The sequence below is a fragment of the Pezoporus occidentalis genome, unplaced genomic scaffold, assembly GCF_034315485.1.
Source record: "Pezoporus occidentalis ecotype Australia unplaced genomic scaffold, CSIRO_AGI_Poc_V1 ctg161, whole genome shotgun sequence".
Classification (NCBI taxonomy): Eukaryota; Metazoa; Chordata; class Aves; order Psittaciformes; family Psittacidae; genus Pezoporus; species Pezoporus occidentalis.
In genome coordinates, this window is record NW_026913437.1 from 1,778,312 (window position 1) to 1,800,586 (window position 22,275).

The window sequence follows — 22,275 nt, forward strand, 5'->3', positions numbered from 1 at the left end:
ACATCTTAAACCAACTTAAGCCATCGATCAGCTAGCGTCATTGTCTGGCCTTTGCCAGTTTGAAGCTTGTAAAAGTTTATCTGAATTATTTTTTCCACTCAGATGTCTCAGGGTCCAGAAATAGAAGGATGTCAGAAATTTCTGGTTCATCATCCATGTAATACAGTCTTTCAAAACTCAGATCTCCTGATCTTGCTGAGATCCTAAAGCAGCTTTGCTTCAGGACAACGTACATATGGCTAGACTCATTTTCTGGATGCTGCATAATACCTGTTAACCCTGGTCACGCCAATTGAACAGGAAAGAGCAACAAAAGTTGATTCATTACTTAGAGAATTATGAAAGCACAAATGCAGCCCTTACATGCAATAATTTCTAGTGTCTTGACCTCTATTTGTGGTTGCTCCCAAACTGACTCCATAAGGTTGTGGAGTGCTGGATCATTCAGTTTGGATCTTGCTTCAAATTCATAAAGCAGCAGCAATGTGTCTGTTGGGTCTTTAGCAAAATCTCCTACAGAAGAGCCAGAATTACCTGAATGTAGTGATTCATTTTCTTAAAGGCACGTGGTGTACCACAACGTATAAATTTTGCTTCCAACAGGCAGGAAAACCATTAAGGTACTCAGATTTCACAGCAGAGCAAGTGGAACTCTGAAGCAGGCTCAGATGGAAGCCTCAGATGTCCAAAGCAAAACCCCACCACTATGCCTCCCCCTCAGTAAAAGCATCTGGCTTGTCCGTAAGTAGCTAAATTCATGCAACCACCCCAGGCAAGGTAACAGCCAGCAGGAAACCCTTGTATCACCTGCTTCAACACCCTTCAGCTGAGACAGCAATTCCATGCCCTGTACTTTTCATTGATACAGTGACTAAGTTGAAGAGTTGCACTGCTGAACAGACACACGCTGTAGCTTACCTGTTAGCTTCAGAATTTTCCAGATCTCCTTGCATGCCTGGAGATGCTGAAGAGCCTGACTCAGAAGCTCCACCTATTTCACAGAATTGAAGAAGTTATTTTTGTCATAGTTTAAAAAGAGAAAGGAATGTGCATGTCACAGCAGGAAGGATCTTTATACCCAGCTATAAAATAAATTAAGAACCTGCCTAATTAGAACATCAGCTACACCGGTTACTTTTCTTTTTTCAAAGACCCCCACAACTCAGACAAAGCCTCTTCACACCGAGCATTCCATTGGTCCAGAGAGAACCACTTGGGTTCCTATGAAAGCTCATTTCTTTTACTTCCCAAGCATAAACCAGTACTACTGAGAGTGACAAACCCCTAAATCCCACAACACAAATTGCTGTGCATTGCACCCCACAGAATAAGTTTCTACCACAATCATTGTACAGCAGACTTCCATGCTTCTGTCGTAACCACTTACATCTTCCTTCATCTTACCACAGTAAGTGCAGCACCCCCAAAAAGGAAGCATGCTTAAAAAGCCAAACATAATTGTGAGCCTCATCACAACCAGACTGGTAACTACCTTCAGCAATGGCATAATCCTAAAGATGCAGTAATTATCTGCCTGACCAACCAACGCTCAGCAGCAGACTCCTTACAAAACATTTTAAGGTAGGCTTAAGTTCCTCTAAGATAAGGTACTGCCATGACCTTTGGTTGACAGAAATCTGTTTAACAGAAATGTAACGTTTATGATTGTTTGGAAAGCACGAGGTGCATTAATAGTAATGAACTAGGTTCTCCTGCTTACATTCTTAATCTTTGGATGCTGGAGAGGGACTCTTCATCAGGGGCTGTAGCAATAGGACAAGGGGTGGTGGGTTTAAACTGAAACAGGGGAAGTTAAGGTTAGATATAAGGAAAAAAGTTTTCCCCTGTGAGGGTTCTTAGGCACTGGCACAGGTTGCCCAAAGAAGTGGTAAATGCCCCATCCCTGGCAGTGTTCAAGGCCAGGTTGGACATAGCCTTGGGTGACATGGTCTAGGGTGACGGTGCCCCTGCCCATGGCAGGGGGGTTGGAACTGGATGATCTTAAGGTCCTTTCCAATCCAAACCATTCTATGATTCTCAATATCCTGTTCTGAGTAAAAAAAACCCTAAGACTTCAAACTCAACAGACAAAAAATGCTCCCTGGTACCTACAGCAGCAGTTACCTGAGCACTGCCCTACCTGTTCAGAACGTGGTACTGACTGTCTCCCCATTTCCAGATCAACTGCAGCTGCCATTAACAGACATGTCTTCTGGGCAATTAGAACAGCTTTGTCTGAAGGACAAAACTGGGACAACTGACACAAAAAACAGGGAAAGATAATGAGAATTGAGCCCATATAAAGCAATTTTGTCATGGATAGATGATTGCTGGGTCTCCTCTATGCCACTTTCAGTAACTAGTCATAACTATATAGTCACACTGCAATTTTACTTGTACACTTACACAAGAAGGTATTCCAACAGATCTGGGCAGGTGACTATTCCTCAATCAGAGATACTATCAGCAAGAGTACGTACCTTGAATGACAGCAGGAAAAAATCCCTCATCTTTCCAGGGCAGCCCCTGAGCTGTACAGCCAAGTTCCAAGCTAGTAAAGACATAAAAAAATGGAGGCTAGAGTACAAATCTTCAGCATTACAGGTATGCCCATCTAATCCCCAGTTACAGGCAGTTCATTCTACAATTCAATGGGCAGTAAGGGGGCTTTTATTGCTCTTAGCAGCATGTTTTTTTAGACACTGAAGAAAACCATTATTCTTTCTGTTTGCCTGATTTTAATTTACTTCTGTAACAGTCTTGGTAGTGAAAGGCTAAGAGAAAAATGGTGAACTCTTCAGAGTTGTATCATGGACAGGTACAATTCCTGTAGTGAAGGAAATAACATATCAGCTCTCCCATCAGTCAAACAAACCATGTATGACTCTTTGTCTTGAGAACTAACTTAAAACATGAGCTGTACCAGACAGTTTCAGCAGACAGGAAATGCAGCAGAACTTTCAGACTAGCTAAGGCAGGTGACAAGTTTTATAAATTTACTACATCCTTAAGCACTTCTTTCTTCCTCAAGGCTTGGCTGAGTGGAGGTGGAGGGGATTCAGTTTAGGTTTTGTGAGTGCCAACCTACCAACTTTCCTAAACCAGTGAGCTTCGAGGACCTTCATGTCCCCTGTAAATTTTTCATCTGTGAAAGACTCAGCAAGTCTCTTGTGAGCTGCAAAAAATGTGTTCAATAGATCAGTAACACCTTCTGAGCAAAAGAAAAACATTTCCAAGCCTAATAACTGCACTACAAAACAGATGTTTCCAAAACTCCCATGTAATTCCTGGGCAAGAGTTATTCTTACAACTTACATCTAACATGCTTGACCAGAGAGGATATAAATACATCAAAAAGTTCCTCAAACAGCATTTTAGGTGAGAGAGATAAGGCTGCCAACAAGTTCTGCCTTTTCAAAGTGTACTGACACTGAAGCATAATGCAAAGGAGTTTTACTTAATTACACAAAAAGTTGAGGGGTTTTAAACTGAATAACAGGTTTGAGGCCTTTCTGCAAGGAACCTGGAATTCATTCAGTTCTAGCCTTCATACTCTCCTAGCTGCAGAAGGAATAGCAAGTGTATCAAAAGCTCCTACAATCTCATTGACTTTCTTGTCCAAAGATCAGAAGAGATTTAGAGAAATGTGATGGAGGAAAGGCCTCTCTAAAACTCCTGTACCTCACAAACAGGCAATTCTTTTTCAATAGGCAGCACAACTTTAAAGAGGGAACCAATTTTGACCAAGCCTCTCCCACCATTCAGCAGTTTGCAGGTTTCTCGGCCTTCCAGGGCAACAAAAAAAACAAACCCAAACCACTGCCTTCATTTAAAAAATGCTCCCTTTTGAACAGCAGGAACAGCAAAGGCACCACTGTCGATTAATGTCACAGAAAGTTACCCCCTTAATTCAGTTTACAAAACCAAACTTCTTCCTTTTGTGGTAGCCCTGCTGCTAGAGATACTAACCTTGGCCCTGCCAAGTGCACTCAGAGTAACAGACTGTCACTTGAGGCCATCCAGGTTGTGGTTGTGCCCAAATATCTGTTGTTTGCATGCATGGCCTTATGAAGGATTAAAGGGAAACTGCCTGAAAGAAACTGTCCCTTTGCCTGACAGAAGCTCCCAAGTACAGGCTTTTCTAAAGCTTTCCCAGCACCAGCCTGCAAGCTTTCCATAGCAAAAATGTCTAACACTGAGATCCAACTTCACAGCACTGCTGCATCTCCAGTCTGAATTTCCACTGATTTCACGGCTGGGAACCTGGACTGAAACAGGGAGTGTAAACACTTTGGTTGGTATGGAACTAATCATATAAGAAAATGTTCACAGATGGAAGAGCTACAGAAAATGTAAAGGAAACAAAAGTGTACCCAAGGTCAAGTAAGTCAGCATCGAGTTGATATCTTCACCTCTAGGATGGAGGAAAAATTAAGTTTTAGAAATTGTTCCATTAAGTTTCTTACAACAGAACACATTATTTATGTTGGAATACATCTCCATAACTATGGATATAACAATTCTTCCCCTAACAAACACCTTGAGCATTAGAAACTTTCACCATTTGAAGAGGCAAGAGTACTGAAGGCCCAAGCTGCAGCAGCGAAGGTTGTTGCAGAAATGCAGTAGGAGATTCTCTCAGTGGTTGGAGCTGCAGGTTAAACTTCAAACCCCACTGACATCGCACTGTTTCCCTAACAGTCAAAACGCTGCAGTACACTTCTCCTAAGCTAACACACCATTTGCAAAGTGGCTGCTCCTCAGCAAGGGAGGCCCCACTCTGAAGTTCTCACTCAGAACTTCAGAAAGATACCACATCCCAGTGTCAAAGTGCCTTAGGCCACCTTCCCCATCAAACACTCCTGACATTCTTACACATTAACAAAAGTTGGGAAGTCATCTGGGTGGACTTTTTACCAGCACAAAAACTGATCTCTCACTTACTCTGCAAGAAAATAAGCCCAGCAAGAAAATACGACCTCATCTGTACAACATATCCACCATCAGAAAATGATTTTGCAAATGGACTCACCTTTTCTCTTCATTTTCTGCCATGATTTTTGACAACGTAAGACGAACCAAACATCTAAATACAAGGAAAACAAGCAATGAAGAAACAAGACTTTTTTTCCAACAGTGTGCTTTGTCCTAATTTTCCAGAAAGGATCCCACTCTTCTTCCGTATGCTATCAGCCCATGAAACTCACAGAAGAACTCAAAATGTCAAACTGAGAATATTATACTGTTTCTCACCCTATTGCCTTAATTTATAAATCACTTCATTAACTCATGGAACAGCTAAGTAAATAAATGTACTTTAACACAGGTTTTAAGCAAATATGGGAATAAATACATCTGTCACAGTATTTGTTGTTCTAAACTTGATGGAATATTTCAGTAAAATAGTGCTCCATCAGATGACACAAACTGGTATTTTCATCACATATCACTGGGATCTCATTAGGGTTGCTGTTGCTCATCTGTTCACAAGGTAATCCTAAAATTCAGAACAACTAATGCTATTTGCTTGAGAAGGACTTGGAACACTGGTAGATATCAAAGTTCAGGCTTCAGATACATCTGCAGCACCAAAAAGACTGATAACTAATCTCTCATCTACTGTTTACCACCTTCCTCAATATAATACAGTCTTTTTGAAAAGAAAGCAGAAAAAAATATCTTTGCTTGTAAATACATTCAATTCTCACTTTAAAGCTGCAAATAATTGTTGGCAGTCTTGTAAATGTTCAGCCAAATACTCCAAAGCTTTGATAGCCACAAGTTGCTGCTCATTCTGAAAAGAAATTAAAACATGTGTTGGATAAACTGCATTACCTCAGTTACTAGCAAAAAAATCCCAAAACCCCAACTTCTACTTTGCATAACACAACACATTTGAGCACCTTGGAAGCATGAAATACTTCAAAATGCATGAAATACATTGAAATACTAAAAGTAGGCCAGGTTAGAGCTGTCCTACTTATAGCAATAAAGCAAAGACAATGTTATCTACCTCTAAAGCAATTTGGGCAGCTAAACTCAGGAGGTTAGTGCCTGTATTTTCCTCCCCTCTCAGCTTGTCTTCATGTTGAGATGACTCTTCTGCTAGCTTCCCCATTTCAATAACTGCTTCCACAGCTGAAATATACATAGGAAACATTTAAATGTCTTTTTGTAGAAGAAACTGGAAGGTGCAAAGTTCCACTATTTTAATGAGGCGTTAGCAACAACTTCTGAAAGGCTGTAATGTTTTTAATATGGAAAACCAAGACAAGAAAACCTAACCACAGCAGCACTTCCCCACAATTACGTGTTTCTTCCTAGAGAGGTGCCAAAAGGCTTTTCAAGCTCCTAATCTAAGGAAACGAGGATGCCATACAAATTACACTAGCTCGCATCCTTCATTTTGTTCTGCTAAATAACTGTCACCAAAGACAGAAGACTTTAATACATTGTCTGGGCATGATTCCAAGCTCCCACATCTTGGCTTATAGCAGTGTGCTGCTTGCTTTTATGTTCACACTGTACTGTGGTTCCCACTCTATAGTATGTGAACAAATTAAGCTGTCATTAAAAAAATGTATAGAGAAGAATTAATTGGCACAGAATACATCAGAAAATAAGCTCTGCACGTTACTCTGTGTTCTAAGCAAGCATAGACTGCAGTTCTTAATTTTCACTACTTCAGCTAAGATTCTCATTAAAATATGCAATAGCAGGACTCATTATCAAGAAGAAAGTCTACAGAGATATGTCACGCTGGAATTCATCTCAGTAATTCATGTATTTTCTGGTAACTTCAGGCTCTACTTGTCCAGAGAAACTAAGAGCAGCAATAATGGTTCTGTTAAGGTTCACTTAGCTCAGTATCCTTTTTTTTATGTTGTATATGCACACATAAGAATATTTGAGCCAGTAAGTCTACAACGATGCTCACCCTGGGATGCTGCTATAGCTTCTGCCCATGAAAAGGTTAGAAGCTTCCCAGCCAGAGGATCCATCCAGACAGTATCAGCAATGGCAATGGACTCCGCATATTATATATTGTGTGTACAAAGAATCCCACTGTCAGTTGAAATCTACAGCCTGACAGTTTCAGTGACTCTACAGACCCTTCTTCTAGCTACCCTCTATGGTGTTTTGTTCAAGATGAACAGTCCAAATCTGCTTGGTATTTTCTAATCTATTCAGGACTTCTGTTCCTTGTAGTGAACTCCTTATTTTCCAAGTTCTACCTTTATTAGTATCTTTCTCCATCACTGCAATTTTATAGACACTGAATTTAGTAAAGATGCTGTTTGGATCACATCTCTCTGCTTCTTTAACTGCCTCTTTAGCCTATTCACAGAAGAGATTAAAGGAAATCAGTACAATGGCACTTAGAAATCAGTAATATAATTTGCAATAGAACAGAGCTAAAAAGATAAAGTGACTTTTCAGCAGGGCCTCTTGTGGCAGGACAAGGGGTGATGGGTTTAAACTAAAAGAGGGAGATGCATGCTGGACGTGAGGAAGAAACTGTACAGTGAGGGTGGTAAAATCCTGGCACAGGTTGTCCAGAGAGGTGGTGGCTGCCCCATCCCTGGAGACATTGCAGGCCAGGCTGGATGTGGTTCTGAGCAACCTGGTCTGGCTGAACATGTCCCTGCCCATTGCAGGGGTTGGACTGGATGAGCTTTGAAGGTGCCTTCCCACCCAAACCATTCTGTGATAATGACATAGCTAAAAAAATAAACCCAACACAAATAAATCAGTATCTATACATATGTATGTACCTTGTCAACTTGTTTCAGGTGAAGATAGCAAGAAGCCATGTTCCTCTGCAGCTTAGCCAAGTTCTGATCTATCTGCCCAGGGGTGTAGAAACTGACAGAATAATTGTACCAGTGAAGAGCTTCAGAATAGCTTTTTGCCTGGGGAATTATAGCCAAACACACAAACACCCTATTGGGGTGATCAAACTGTCCAAATTAGGATAACCAAATATATTGCAGTGCAAGCCTTCTCCTAGAAGAGTGCTCTACAGGTAACTTTCACTGTAGAACTGCCCCTTTACATCTTCCTACTCTTCCCTTATTCTATGGCCATTCTCAAAGACAGGACACTGGAATGAATGGGTCATCCATCTGACCCAGAAAGGTCATTCTTAGGACTAAATACAAAATAGAACTATTATTTCAAAAGCCCTCTCTGTTCACAATACAAGGCAACTGAAACTAGGAGAAAAAGACAAAAATGCTTATCCCATTTAGACTGAGACCTTTGATGATACTCTGCTGAACACGGTACTCCCAACTATAGTTCCAATTTGGACAGAGAGTTTAGTTTAAAAGGAGGAGGATGGAAGCTGTATCATCAGCAAAATTCCTTCATGACTACATAGAGGAGAGGTAATGAAATGCCACGTTTTGTCGTTATATTCAAGAACCAAGCATATGACAGAAATACAAGAGTAGAACATGAGCTCATCTCCCCCAAATACTGAAGGAATAAGAAGGTGTCTGGTTCTGAATAACTGAACTTATATATACTCACAGGAAGAATGTACATGAACTAAGATATGATGTAAGCATCCAAAACTACTTTACAGAACTAAAAAGAAAATCAATATACAAATGATAACAGTGCATGCTCCTTACAGAAGCAACCGACCAGCAGAGAGTAAGAAATGTAAAACAAACAGCTCAACGTAAAGAATATTTTCAGGTTTTTGTACCATTCCCAGGGCAGAACCAGAATGCTGGGCTGCACAGGCTCCTTGGCTGATCAATTCTGGTCATAACTGTTCCCAGGTACAAACCTAAAGATTAGGCTACCTGAAACTTGATGTTGTAATGGGAAACAGCACCCAGCTGGCTGAAAATAAAACCAGTGCCAACTGGAACACAATTCTTAGTAACAGTTCACACTCCAACCAAAACCAGACACACCAAAGAGGTCAGAAAAAGCACATCTTCCTTTTCAGTCATACAAACAATGCTGCTGTTTGGTCCCAAACCTCATAATGTTTGGCAGCCATGTCCCACAAGATGATGTGCAGCTGGTTCAAGGCTTCAGGCAACAGCCGTTTCCCAGTATAATAACCTGAAAAGATACTGCAAATCATCACTTTACAAGAACTTTTAAGAAGCACACTGAGAAGCAACTGAGAACTCTCTGAGAAAGACTGTCCCACAGCCTACAACAACCTTGTAACAGTCTTCCAAGGGGACCTACAAGAAACCTGGAGAGGGCTTTGGACCAGTGCCTGCAGGGATAGGCCAAGGGGAATGGCTTTAACCTGCCAGAGGGGAGACTGAGCTGAGCTCTTAGGCAGAAGCTCTTCCCTGTGAGGGTGCTGAGGCGCTGGCACAGGGTGCCCAGAGAAGCCGTGGCTGCCCCATCCCTGGCAGTGTTCAAGGGCAGGTTGGACACAGGGGCTTGGAGCAAGCTGCTCCAGTGGAAGGTGTCCCTGCCCGTGGCAGGGGTTGGAGCTGGAGGAGCTTTAAGGTCCCTTCAACACAAACCAGGCTGGGATTCTAAGATTCTACGATACAAGAAAGAAACACCAACCCAGCAGTAGTTCAGCCAAGACCCAGTGTTGCTGCTGGGGGAAAATCAAAGAAACAAAACAAAACAAAACCACAAACAAACAAACAAACAAAAACCAAACCCACACCAATACAGTGGGTCAGAGAAAACTGTTCTCATGCTTGAGCAGTGCAAATGTAGCTCTTGTGCCTCCCTGGCTCAATAACATATATTATGTTATATAAAATATGGTCTGATTTCCAGCAGATCTGACAGTCAAAAAATATTACAGTGTTACAGGTGCAAGAGACCTGAAAAAGAGACTGTTATTTAGGTGCTTAAAGAAGGATATGCAACATGGTTTAATACTGACAGAAATACATTGGGCTGAAGGGACAAAGTATTAACATTACACAGAACTCTGATAAATATTTCTAATCCCACATGTATCAGCCACACACAGTCTACACTAAGAAGGAACAAGTGAATTTAAGACTGAGCTTTACCATGACTGTCCTTCATGATGGAAGTGGAGAACTGCCATATAGAAAAAACATAAGGGAAAACAGACACAAATAGGAAGAAAGACGAGAATAAACCAAAATAAAAGTGAAAATCAGAATTCAAGACTTTGGTCAACTAAATGCAGCTTTCAGTAAACAGCAGCAAAAAGATGGATACAGACCTATAATAATTTCTTCAATCTTCTGCTTAGCAAGCAGCTCTCTCTTACTCTGCAACAGGAACTCGATGTGGAGCAGGGTAATTCTTCCATGGTTAGGTGAAGATTCAAATCGTTCAGAAACAGACTTCAGAAAGTCAAAACCAACTGATTCCCTATTCACACAGACGCAGTTTTAAGAGGCTGCACAAGAAGAGCTGTTAATTTTCCATTCTGAAGAGTAACATATTCACACCATACAGCATGTTTCTCATTAACACTACTGGCAATCACACAGACAGAGTTAAGGTCTGAATTTACTGCAGTTCATCTATTTAGTTCTGACTTCATATCAGCACATGCTTGTTTCACAGTACTCATGAGAGTTTACTCCTCACAATGAAAGAGTACGAATTTACTGCAATATGGAAGCATATCCATAAGCAATCATGATGGAGCATTCAACAGCGTGAAATGTCAACCCCAAGTTGTTTTGCAGGAACTTGCTCACCCTTACACTGTTTTCCAGTTATTCTAGGGCTCCTTCTGTGAGGTTTTATTTAAAAAAAGCATCAATGTATAACAGATGTTCTTTGCTTATAAAAGAACATCATGAAGCCCAAATATTGTGTTCACCCCACTTAGTGATGCTCTCATACCTTCCATGCTCCAGCAGCAGTTTGGCAGTATTCAGACAAAAGTCTAAAGACATCTCATGGTGCAGAAATTCTGCAACAGCTAGACAGAACAGAGCAGCAGAGATTACTTATCAACCTGGACACTTACCTGCTCAACTTACCATTTACCTCTTACAACCTCTTTGGAATAAAACCCCCAATGTAATAGTTCTAAAACCAAAGGAAGATTAAAATGTGTCTCTAGTGCTTTTAGTTTCCTTTCACTGTACAGTTCTTGTAGTACTACAGAAAGGTGACAGACTGAGAGCCCAGGAATTCTGTCCCTGTGACTCTTTGAACAGGAACAGCAGAGGCATTAGTAGCACAAACTTTTGCCTCAAGCTGCTTACCATCAAAATGACTCATCCTTACCCAGCAGGAACCACTTAAGACTGAAGTCAGTGCTCACACTGCAATGGGAACTACTTAAGCCTAATGCCTTTAGCATCAGCTGTCAAATTGACTGGTGCTGATAAGCAGGTATCAGTTTTAGACCACTCAGATACAGCTTAAAAATTGCTGGACTGTGCTGCATGGTTAATAACAAGATTTAGACATTTGTAGCTTGGATGAGATCAGAGAAGGAACACACAGGACATGACTGTAAGAGCTCTTGCTAAAGGAGGCACTTCTAAGGCACCTGTGTACAAATGCTCAATATAAGGTTTTAGACAAATGCCTAAAACTTGGCAGGAGCCTTCACTCAAGAGACAGAGAAGCTGCAGTGCACAGGCTGACACCCTCCTGCCAGCCACACAAGACAGCTCATTAGTGAATGTGCTGCAAAACTGACTGAGTCTTAGGGGTACTAACATAAGGTGAGCGTGCTGTGATAGACAGTACCATGGCTTCACAATTCAAATGGCACAACAGAAGCCAAGTGTTGCAGTGGTAAGTTTTGAACAACTGTCCACTGGAAAGCTTGCTGAAATTCCCCAGGAGCAATGTGAAATGGAATTCACAGTCCTGCTGGCCTGGCAGCATCCAAACCATTCCGCTCTCTGCAAGAAACTCCTCATCTCATCCTACATTTATTGCTCATAGGATTCATTACGCATCTGACGCTTTCCAACCATACAGAGCCTCTCTTCCTTAAGATTTCATTACTTATGGAAATAAATTTCTCCTTTCTATATTAAAGTCCCTCCAAAAACTTTCTTCTCTCATGCCTATGGAAAAATCAGTTCTCTTCAAATGGCAAGTTTGAGGGATAAGGAGAAAAGAGCTTATCTGCCCTAGGTAAATTAAACTGGTAATGTGGGTTTATAACAAGACGCTGCTGAGCACTTCATCTCTCTTAGCCAAAATCTGCAAAATCACACACACAGCGTAGCAGTGCTTCACAAGCCTTTCTTCCATGCTGTCTGTGTGAGAAACAATCTACCTTCACCCTTCCTGAGTAACCTGTGGCCTATGTCTAAAATAAGCCATACCTTTACATTGCTGTATTTTCACTGTCTTCATTCTAAGAGGTTTCAAAGTCTTCCCTCTTCCCTATTTCCAGCAGATCAGTTTAAACCCCAACAATACTAAAACAATGCTTAATTCAAACTTACATTAGCACCTGGATAAATCCTCTGTGAACACTGACTACTAGGTCTCACACTCCAAAACCAGAGCAATATTTAGCTAATGAAGATTCCTCTAAAACACACCAGAAAGGGATATATTTTTTTGTCTTTTCTATTTACAGCTGGAGCTATTTCTTGGCCCTGGCACAGTACAACCTTCATATGAAGCCTATACAGAGCCAGGATACCTGAGTTGATATCTTCATCTGATGCTCCACTTTTAAGAAGGATTTTCACTTTCAAGAAGAACCCTGCTGGATGCAAATCCTCCTGCACAACGAAAAACAACATGTTACTTGCACAGCTGGTTGAAGAATACAGATCCCATGAGAGTCCAGCACATTCCTAATCCACACAAGTATCAGGAAATCACAGAAATTCTGCTGTATCCTTTTTCTGGTTTAACAACGGAAACAATAGGCAGGCAACTGGTAATATTTTCTTCTTAAATGCAATGTGCATCTGTATTATTTATCGTTATACTGTTAAAAGACTACAAGGGCAATGAAAGCAAGAGATACGTGATTCCCATTTTGCTGTTGCCCATTTCCAATACTTTTAAATAGAAGCTGAACAATACTGAATCATAGAAACATCTCCTGCTTTTCTATGTGTGAACTGGCTGGATTAGTCTGGAGTTAGCATAAGCAAGATTCAAAGTAGCTTATAATAATACAGAACTTAGGAAAGAACAACAACGGGCGCAAATGGATATAATGAAGCCTGTATGCTACAGTTCTCCTTGAAACACTGCACATTTCAGACTCTAGAATAAAACTCTTCTCCTAGTTTTCCATACCCTCATACAGTATCAAAGCACACATTAGCAAAAATGCTTATAAAAACACTTCCACCTCAAAAGGTTTTGCAAAAAAGTACAGTAAAACCTGCAGATGGCTCAGGTACTACAGTAGTGTTATTTGAATGATTAAAATACATTGTCTTTTACCCTGATCTCATGAGCACATGCATCATCATCTCTGTGAAAGTTTTAACAGCATGTAGAAAACTGAAATTGAGCTTTCATTTAAAACAGGATTTTGTACTTCAAACTAGTTTTGCATGAAAGAGATCGTGGAAATTGTAAAATGGCCAAAGACAAGCACAAAACTTTTAAGTTACTCTAACCTGAGGAGATAGAAGCATAAAATTAATTCAAGTCTTTATATGGGAAACAGAATCTGTGCAAGAGCAAGAAACCTCACTGCACAGACTGCTTAGATATATATGAACTTTCTTCAGGGTAGCTGGTATGTTTATACAGCTCATTTGTCAGGTTCCAGAAGAAACACAGTCATGTTAGTAAGGTGCAACAGCTAACTGAGTTGTAAGACTGATGTAGTAGCATGGCTACCCAGCTTTCAAAACTGAACAGTTTGGCACTTAAACATTTGTATAGATAAGGCGGGGACTCAAAATGTAGAGCTCAAAACCGTTGTTTTGGGTTATAATATACCAGAGAAATTTTAGTCATATCATTGTCAAAGGACCTCATGATTAATATAAGGCACCAAGACAGCTCTACATCTACATGCAAAGAAGTATTTCTCTAAAAGCTGGGAGTGCCAAAACATACTTATGAGTATGAAAACCAAACACAAAGCAAATACACGTCCATCTGATGTCAAAGACAACACACCATTCATGTGGTCTATATTATTGGGTTGATAAATGCTTCAGTTTTAACTATTACACACTATAAATACAACAACACATCACTACCTGATTTGCCAAGCTCACAGCTTTCAATGCCTTTTCAAGATACAGATTGCAATCCCACTCAAAATAGGCTGTAGCCAACAACCGCAGCACTTTAGCCTGGAAAGAAAAACAAACTGGAAGTTTAAATGCCATGTGAAGAGAGAAAAAAATACAGCCGTGCATGAACATACAGATGGATACAAGACTTAAAAGATAAGATCATGAAAAATAAAAGTTCTTTGAGTCAAAAGAATGCCTGTCTGGTATCAGACATATCAGGTGATTGCTCAGTTCTGAAGTGCATCCAATCTTCAGCACTGCAACTCACACAGGACATGAATCAACTAGAGTTCAGAGGAGAACAGAAGGGTAGCAGGGAAAATCAGAGGTCTGGAAAAACAGAGTGAAAGAAGAAATTGGAGGAACAAGAGGACAAACTTCACTGAGATGAAAACAAATAAACAAACACCACCATCACAAAGATATATGTGGTAATTGCCTTCAAATAAGTGATTTATATAAAGAGGAAAAGATTAAAATCTTCTCCATATCCACTGTGGGTAGTAAAAGGAGTAGTAAGGCTTATGAATGTGGCAGACAAACATCTATCAGAAATGACACTGATGTAACTGATGATGCCTTGAAAGAAGAGAGGAAAGGGAAGAAGAAAGGGCCATTCAGGCTCTACTTCAGCCTTACTCTCTACAGTTTAATTTCTGTGAAAAAATAGATTCAAATGTGATTTAAGGGCACCCATCAGTGGCTGAACTCTCAGACTGACACTCACAGCAACTGAACTTGCAACTCTGCCAGGCTTCCTAGCAGACAGTACTAAAGAGGAGGCCAAAGGATCACTGGTCAGGTTTGGCACAGTAGAGGCCAGTCAGGGTACTGTGCAGTCAGGGTAACAAAATCCTGCTACTGGTAAAAAGCAACTTCTCTCTTACCTGCATTTCTTTGCCAAGAGAATATTTTATGTCCATTTTCCCAATGTCATAGCTCTGGCTATCAATGGTAAGCAAAAGTTAGGATTAAACGAGAGGACAGAGAGAAATCAAGCCAGTCTTCTGACATGCGCAACATTCTTGTCTTTTCCCACTTCTTAACCAGTCAGAAGTCACAGAAATCATGCAAACTGATCTCAGTACTCACTGGAGAACAGAAAATTTTGTGTTCTTTCTAAATCCTCACATTAAAAATTGTACCTTCTCCAGCCTCTGCACCACCTTCTGCAACATGTGGTCAAATGTTTCAGTAGGCTTTATCAGTTTTAACTATAGGGGGCTTGAAGAAGCAAGTGTTCTCAATCTCACTTGACACATAATACAGGCATACACAAAATTATACATGACCTGCTCTCAAGATCACAGCAAATCAATAGCAGAGACAGAAATAGAACCTGGAGTTATGATTCCCCACTCTTTGCCTGGAAGTTAAATGACAGCACAAAGGACCACCTGGGAGAAAACACACTGGTAATTCCACAAAAGCAGATTCTATGGAAAATGCTGCGAATGAAGAACTGATAGAAAGAAAAAGCACTAACTGGGATTTGTTTTCTAACTCAATATATGCTCAGTACAGGAAAGTCGGAGCCCACTAGATGGAGCCACAGCTCTTTCTCCAGATAATTAACTTGCAGCCTGGAAAGGTTATTTCCTCCTCAAATTCTGCCATCAGCACCACAAGAACAAAACAGAATCTCCACAGCATCAGCTTTCTAAGCATTTCTACAAATGCTCTTCGACAACATACGTGACCATAACTATTCTGAATGCGCTCTGCTGCCATTCATTTTTTCTGACTATTTGAAAGAAAAAGAACAGAAAGAAATAAAAACAAATTTTCTGAGCTGAGGCTGTGGCCGTAACATGAGGATACTCCTCCCCATACCCTACTTTTTTAATTCCTTAGTAGTACCTCATTACTTACTTGGATCCTACCCAAACCACCTCTAATTACTCCTTTTCACCTTGATGTTTCATCAGTCAAGGACTTACTCTCAATGAAGCACCTCCTTTATGAGAAATTCAAATGTTATTTAAAACAAATCCATTTTTAACCATTCTAAATAATTTGTCCTCTTTTCCAAAGTTTTCAAAACCCTTTACTACCATTTATGAATGGCATAAGAACTGGGAACAGCCTCTTCTCTTTGAAAGAAGTGTGAGGGAGAGAATTGACGAGAACCATGGGAAGACAGCTTTCGTTCTAATGACATGAAAATAAGTGTGGACAGCAGATATAAATGTTAGGTACCAGAATAAGACAGTCACTAAGTACCTGCTCAGCTCATTTGTTTCAGGTAAAAACTTGTATTCTCACATTTTTAGTTAAACCTCTACTTCTCCCTTGCCCCTTCCCTTCCCCTGACTTTTTTGTGACTCAAAAGCAGGATTTTGTTTGCCTCCTCACATTACCTGAGCCAGAAGGAGCTCTCTTCATACCTCTTCAGTTCATAGCTTTCCACTCCAAAATTGTAACAGAGGATTGACAAGTAACAGGTCTGTAATGAAAGACTCCTCTTTCTATAATGTTCTCATAGAAACATCATGAGAGCTCTTTAAAATGCACTTTACTTCAAAGATATATCCAGTTACCACTTCTGACCTTATACAAGGGGATACTGAACATGACTAAAACAATCATAATTGTGTGGGAAAGTGAAGCATCAGTAACCAGTCCAGAACATGCAAACCAGCAGGATTCTTGAAGCACATAAGGTAGAACAGTTCCTCAAGAAACCATGCTGAAGGCACTAGAGCTGTAAACCAAACAACAGATGTTAAAACTTGAGAGGGGGAAACTGGAATATTGCAACTTCATTTTTTTAAATGACAAAAGCAGCTTTCTAGAGGTCAGTGTTGTACTTCCCCCATGGAAGGCTCCTTCCCAGCAGGTCTCTTTGGGGTTAAAAAAACCTCATCCACATTTCAAGTTTTAGGAGAAAACTGGTTTTGAATGCTTGTCTATTCAGAGCACTGTACTTAATCAGTCAGCCCTGACAATGCCTGTTCATAACAACTTGTCTTTCCTCCAAAATGATCTGCAGCTGTCATATGTTGTCCAAAGAGACAGAAAATACATTTTATAATGCTAACAGGCTGCCATTATTTACATCCATTTTGCCTCCGCAGTAACTTGCTTTTCTGAGTATAAATGATGCTTCTTGCAAGTGACTCCAGATTTCAAATCCTCAGGCAAGAATGAGAGGTAGCACAGCATCTTGCTTCAAATTTGTCGTTTATCTCGCTTCAATCCAGAGACAAAAGCACAGGTGCAGATGCATGAACCAAACCCCCATCGCTCTCAGATGTGAAACCCTTATTTTCATTAGTTCATTTGTGAACATTCTCTTTCCAGAGCAGAAAGGTCTATGTACTGAGAGGGTTCCATGCAATAATGCTGTAGGCATACTGTGGCATATCCCAGACACTTACCTGCATGCTTGGAAAAGAAGTATTTCAAATGATAATTAAAATCCTATTTCAGTGAATGACTGTGTTCCAGGTGTCAAGCCTAACACTAAATATCCCCAGAAACTTGGCACCTCTCTGAACAACAAGTGTTTGGAACAATTCTGGCATTTCACCTACAGGGCAAGAGGTCCCGGTTACGTTCCATAGATCACTGATGACCCACAAGCTGCAAGTCCTCTCCAGCTGCTCGGTGGTACCATAACACAACCACCTCCTTGCGATACTCTGCAAGGGCTCTCTGGTACAACAGGAGCCTAGAAGGGCCAAGGACTGAGGGCTACCTAGTGCTCAAAAAGGTTCAGAGTCACTCAGCCATCACCAGCTCTTCCTTCCTCCTCACTGTTTAAATACCACTCCTTAAGCCAGAAGTAAACTGTATCACTCATGATCAGAAACCCTCTCCTTGTCTGCCATCAGTGCTCCTGGTTTGTGAGGAGCATTCATCATGAGAAGTTTAATATTATTTAATGGAGGAGTTAAAGCAGAAAGCATTAATTTAAACTGAAATGATACAAAGATGCAGTGAGCTCTGCTTTGCTCTTGTGATTCAAACCAAAGCTGGACCCTGCAACTGCCTCAGTGCACTGAACAGCACCTGCAGATCACACAAAAATAAAACCCAGCCCAATTTAAAAGTGGTTGGAGTTGAATCGATTAAAACCCAATTAAACTCCAACCAGATTTCCTGTATTTCCCTTTCAGAATCCAGGTCTACTCTTTATATTTTATTACCTATACCACAGAGACAGGAACAAAATGCTTCCTAAATACTGGGAAAATATTTAAGCAAGCAAATGAAAATGCATGTGGGGAAGTTTATTCTGATATAAACATACTAGTCTTTTATCTTTACCAACAAAGAACTCGTCTGTGTATGCCTGAGTTTATTTCTCTGGACATTGTTCTGTGACATAAGAACTACAAAACCCCTCAGTTTAGTGGCGTGGGAAGCCTCCATTCATAGCTCTACAGCTTCATGAAGATGAAGATTAGTACTGAGAGCAGTGACAGGCTTGCATATCAAAAACTCAGTGACTCAGCTCTTCGCTTGTCCCATCTGTCTCCAGACAAAAGTTCATGTGGGTACAAGTAAGGAAGATGAATGTAAGATCAAGCTGTAAAATGCAGCTGGTTCTGTACAAGAGTAGGTGACACATTCAATTTAGGCATCATTTTACCCTGCCTGCTGATTTGTCTTCTCTCATTCTTTAGGAAGAGTTTATCATTCTAGTTTGAATTATAAACTATGAGGAACAACAGCAACCAAAAAAAAAATAACTTTGAAGAAAAAAAAAAGTGCTGGCTTCATGCAAAATTTTCAGTAAGAAAGTTCAAATAAGCAACCAATCACAGAAGAGAGAACACAGTTCAGGGTACTTTCCAGAATGCTATATGTCATTCTTTAACATACAGAGAGGAAAGCAGACTTGCCAAGTTTGGAGTGATAAAGAAGAGATTATTTCACTTACCTCTTTTGGCAAATTCATCAACATATCTTTGCAGCGCTGCACACACATCACTGCTTTCTGAAAATCCCCTTGAGCAACTCCCTAAGAAAGCAGTAGAGCATGCTAACAAACTGTACTGAGCAACACGGCTTTAAAATCCACTAAAATAATGATTCTCTAAAAGAGGACTTGGGTTTTTCACATTCAGTAAGGCCAAGTTTGGGATTAGATATCTGTCCTTACAGTAATTCTGTTTATTTCTATATATTGCCAGATGATAAAAACATCCAGAAAAACACAGCAGCGTCTAGGTAGTGTGGAAAGGCCAGGTGCAGGGAAGAATTAGAATCATACAATCACAGAATCCTAGACTGGTTTGGGTTGAAGGGACCTTAAAGCTCCTCCAGCTCCAAACCCTGCCACGGGCAGGGACCCCTTCCACTAGAGCAGCTTGCTCCAAGCCCCTGTGTCCAACCTGGCCTTGAGCACTGCCAGGGATGGGGCAGCCACAGCTTCTCTGGGCACCCTGTGCCAGCGCCTCAGCACCCTCACAAGGAAGAGTTTCTCCTTAGTACCTAATCTTCATCTCCCCTGTTCTTCCCAATGTTAAGGTGTTACAACAGTTCGCCAAATCTTAAACCACCTCTCCAATAATTTAAGGTTCCCTTTTGCCTCCATGATCAAATTAAAAATTCTGGCCACTGCTTTGGCTGCTTAAGGAAGCTCTTGAGAATTTGGAGACAGTCCTCCTGGATACTGAGGTCAGTGCCATGACCAGCAAATGCAGGTAACTACGTTTTCTATTTACACTCTTATGTCTGCAATACTCTGTACCATTGATAAAATACTCAGAAACTTCAGTCAGGCACAACAATGCCTCGCTGTGATGAGTGTCCAAAGGGACTTGCCTTGCTGCGCACATGCTATGTGACTGCAGTCTGGGGGACCCAGGCTCTACACCAGCCCTATCCCCCTTCTTCAGCCAAGCACAGGACACCTCTGGAACTGACATATTTCTGATTCAGAAAGGCAGCTGTTTGCTTTCTAACAGCCATGTTAGCCAAATCAGAGAGCAACAAATCTGAACTAGCAGAAATGACTGCAATAAACGAGTGAAATTAAAAACCATTACATGATTGCAACACTGGATGCAAACACGAGATCTGCTATCTTACATCTAAGTGAAGGAAACATATCCCTCAGCAAGTCCTCAGTGCCAAGTATTCATACATCTCGGAGTTTCCCTCTATACCCCTTGTGACTTATAAGGAAAATTGGGAAGAACACATACTGATTCAGCCTGATAAGAAAGTACTTTGAAGAGGTGCTTCTCCACATCAGCTTTGTGCACATGAATATCTGCTTCACCATCGCTCCCCTCAAGTAACTTCGCATACAGTTTTTCTATACTCTAGAAAACAAAGTGCAGCATCACCCATGGAACCTACAAAGAGATGTGTTTATAAGAAATCAAAATTGGAAAAGAACTTACATTCATGGCAATCTCCAGAAACTCATCAGCAAGATCAGGCTTTCCAACATCTATCCATCCTTTTCCAGTTTTCATAGACATCTGAAGGAGAAAATTATATGTGCTTTGTGAAAGTAGTCACTTTTAGTAACAACTTTCAAGGCAATGTTAGATCTCATCTCGCTGATACACATATCTGAAAGTAAGAGAGGGCTGTTTCACCTCTCCACTTTCTGACAAGCACTTCTCATGCCTGAATGAAGTCCTGAACTGAGATGCAGCATAAGACATGGTGTCCTATTAGACAGTAAGATACTGAAATAAATGAATGTGCTGCTCGTGTAACATTTTTCCATATGACAAAGCTGTAATGCCAACTGCACTGGCTCAGCAAGGTATCCCTGTGATAACACAGGTTCTCCTTTCAGTGTGTTTATTCCCCAGAAGTTCATTTCACTCCCCTTCCAAAGCAACCCAAACAGGGTTTGAAGGTTTCCCTTGGGGATCAGCTGTACTTCCCTGCTCACCCATCACTGGCCTTACCAAAATCTGTCTTCGGATAGTTGCCTCTGGAGGATCACTGCCTTCACAAAGGCACACCAACCTGCAGGCAACAAACCGTACTGCAAGAAAACAGGGCAGACATTCCTGAGTTCACTGTTCCTTTGGGGTTTTTGTCCTTCAGAAAGTCAGGCCCTCTGTAGCTGAGAGACTGTTTGCTACTTTAAATTACAAGAGAGAAAATCTGAAAGCTTCAGGAGTCAAAGCAGTCTGACTTTTAGCCAAGTTGCTTAAAACAGCTTTTCAGGCAGTAAGGAAAACAAACATATTCTCAGAATCACCTATTACACACTTTAGAGAGAGTTTAAGTTAAATACATGATATTAAAAGACTTAATTACACTGCAGGTGCTTACAGTAACATGTCTTGAGAGTCTCAAAATAGCCTTCAGCAAGACAGGGAAATGAAGTTTAATAATCTACATTTTCAAAGTAAAAACAAAAAATATTTCCAGGCCTTCCTTATACATCAGCGGTGGAAAAGACATCACTTAATGTATTTAAAAAAAGCCTCTCCCTGGCCCTTCAGCTGTGATAGAAGATCTGAGAACACTACACTCTACAATTACTACTTATTTTAGGTAAACTTACCCTTTGCCTTTACCTGATAAAATGTATATAATGCAGATTATGCCTAATTTTGACTATAATCCCTCAAGACAAAATTGCAGGCCAGATGCTGCAATCCTGCAGAGCCACATAAAGAACAGGAAAAGACCAAAAGCTCACTTCTGCTTCCCCCCAGCCCTCCTCCAAGTAAATCCACCAGCTGTGTACCTGGCTAAGGCAGGGAAGTAGAGGATTTAGTTTTTCTGTATGATGAGATAGTTATACTAAATAAACAATTTCATTTGATGTAAATGAAGTGACCAACGGTCTAAAATTTATATCTGTTTTTTTTCCATAAATTTTTAGATTAAAACCATAGCATCAGAAGGCAAATTACAGCTTCCTTTGGTCACATCACGTCTTTACTGATGCTGGCATGGAAAGGGGGAATAAGAAGACCAGCACTGAACCTCTGTTGCAAGACCACTATTACATGGGGATGTTTCTTCCTAAACTGTTTACTCAAGGACAGCTGCGTATTTTCCTCTGTCTACACCCTATCTGCAAAGATCCAAACAGGTCTACAGCCCCACACGTACACCTGGCAGCAAAGAGTTTCCTTTTCATGCTACAGCACACAAAACAGAC

At 40.7% G+C, this 22,275-nt stretch overlaps 1 protein-coding gene across 7 annotated transcripts in view; it reads right to left on the bottom strand.

The window, feature by feature from the left end:
• TEX11 (testis expressed 11) overlaps positions 1–22,275 on the bottom strand; it is a 28,550-nt gene that overhangs the window by 4,957 nt on the left and 1,318 nt on the right. Inside the window, exons 2-24 of one of the 7 annotated variants that reach the window (XM_062612829.1) lie at positions 21,062–21,141; positions 20,540–20,620; positions 20,339–20,458; positions 19,069–19,149; positions 16,541–16,626; positions 15,520–15,642; positions 15,068–15,125; positions 14,142–14,237; positions 12,608–12,689; positions 10,831–10,909; positions 10,196–10,347; positions 8,999–9,084; positions 7,776–7,913; positions 7,236–7,338; positions 6,014–6,138; positions 5,709–5,794; positions 5,033–5,086; positions 4,374–4,414; positions 3,089–3,175; positions 2,481–2,551; positions 2,141–2,257; positions 919–991; positions 364–513 (exon numbers count right to left, since the gene is read on the bottom strand). In XM_062612829.1, coding sequence (XP_062468813.1) covers positions 364–513; positions 919–991; positions 2,141–2,257; positions 2,481–2,551; positions 3,089–3,175; positions 4,374–4,414; positions 5,033–5,086; positions 5,709–5,794; positions 6,014–6,138; positions 7,236–7,338; positions 7,776–7,913; positions 8,999–9,084; positions 10,196–10,347; positions 10,831–10,909; positions 12,608–12,689; positions 14,142–14,237; positions 15,068–15,125; positions 15,520–15,642; positions 16,541–16,626; positions 19,069–19,149; positions 20,339–20,458; positions 20,540–20,620 — 2,089 coding nt within the window. In that variant the 5' untranslated portion in view covers positions 21,062–21,141. The remainder of the gene's footprint in view (positions 1–363; positions 514–918; positions 992–2,140; positions 2,258–2,480; positions 2,552–3,088; positions 3,176–4,373; positions 4,415–5,032; positions 5,087–5,708; positions 5,795–6,013; positions 6,139–7,235; positions 7,339–7,775; positions 7,914–8,998; positions 9,085–10,195; positions 10,348–10,830; positions 10,910–12,607; positions 12,690–14,141; positions 14,238–15,067; positions 15,126–15,519; positions 15,643–16,540; positions 16,627–19,068; positions 19,150–20,338; positions 20,459–20,539; positions 20,621–21,061; positions 21,142–22,275) is intronic. The other 6 variants (XM_062612831.1, XM_062612830.1, XM_062612834.1 and 3 more) reach the window with 6 other exon arrangements.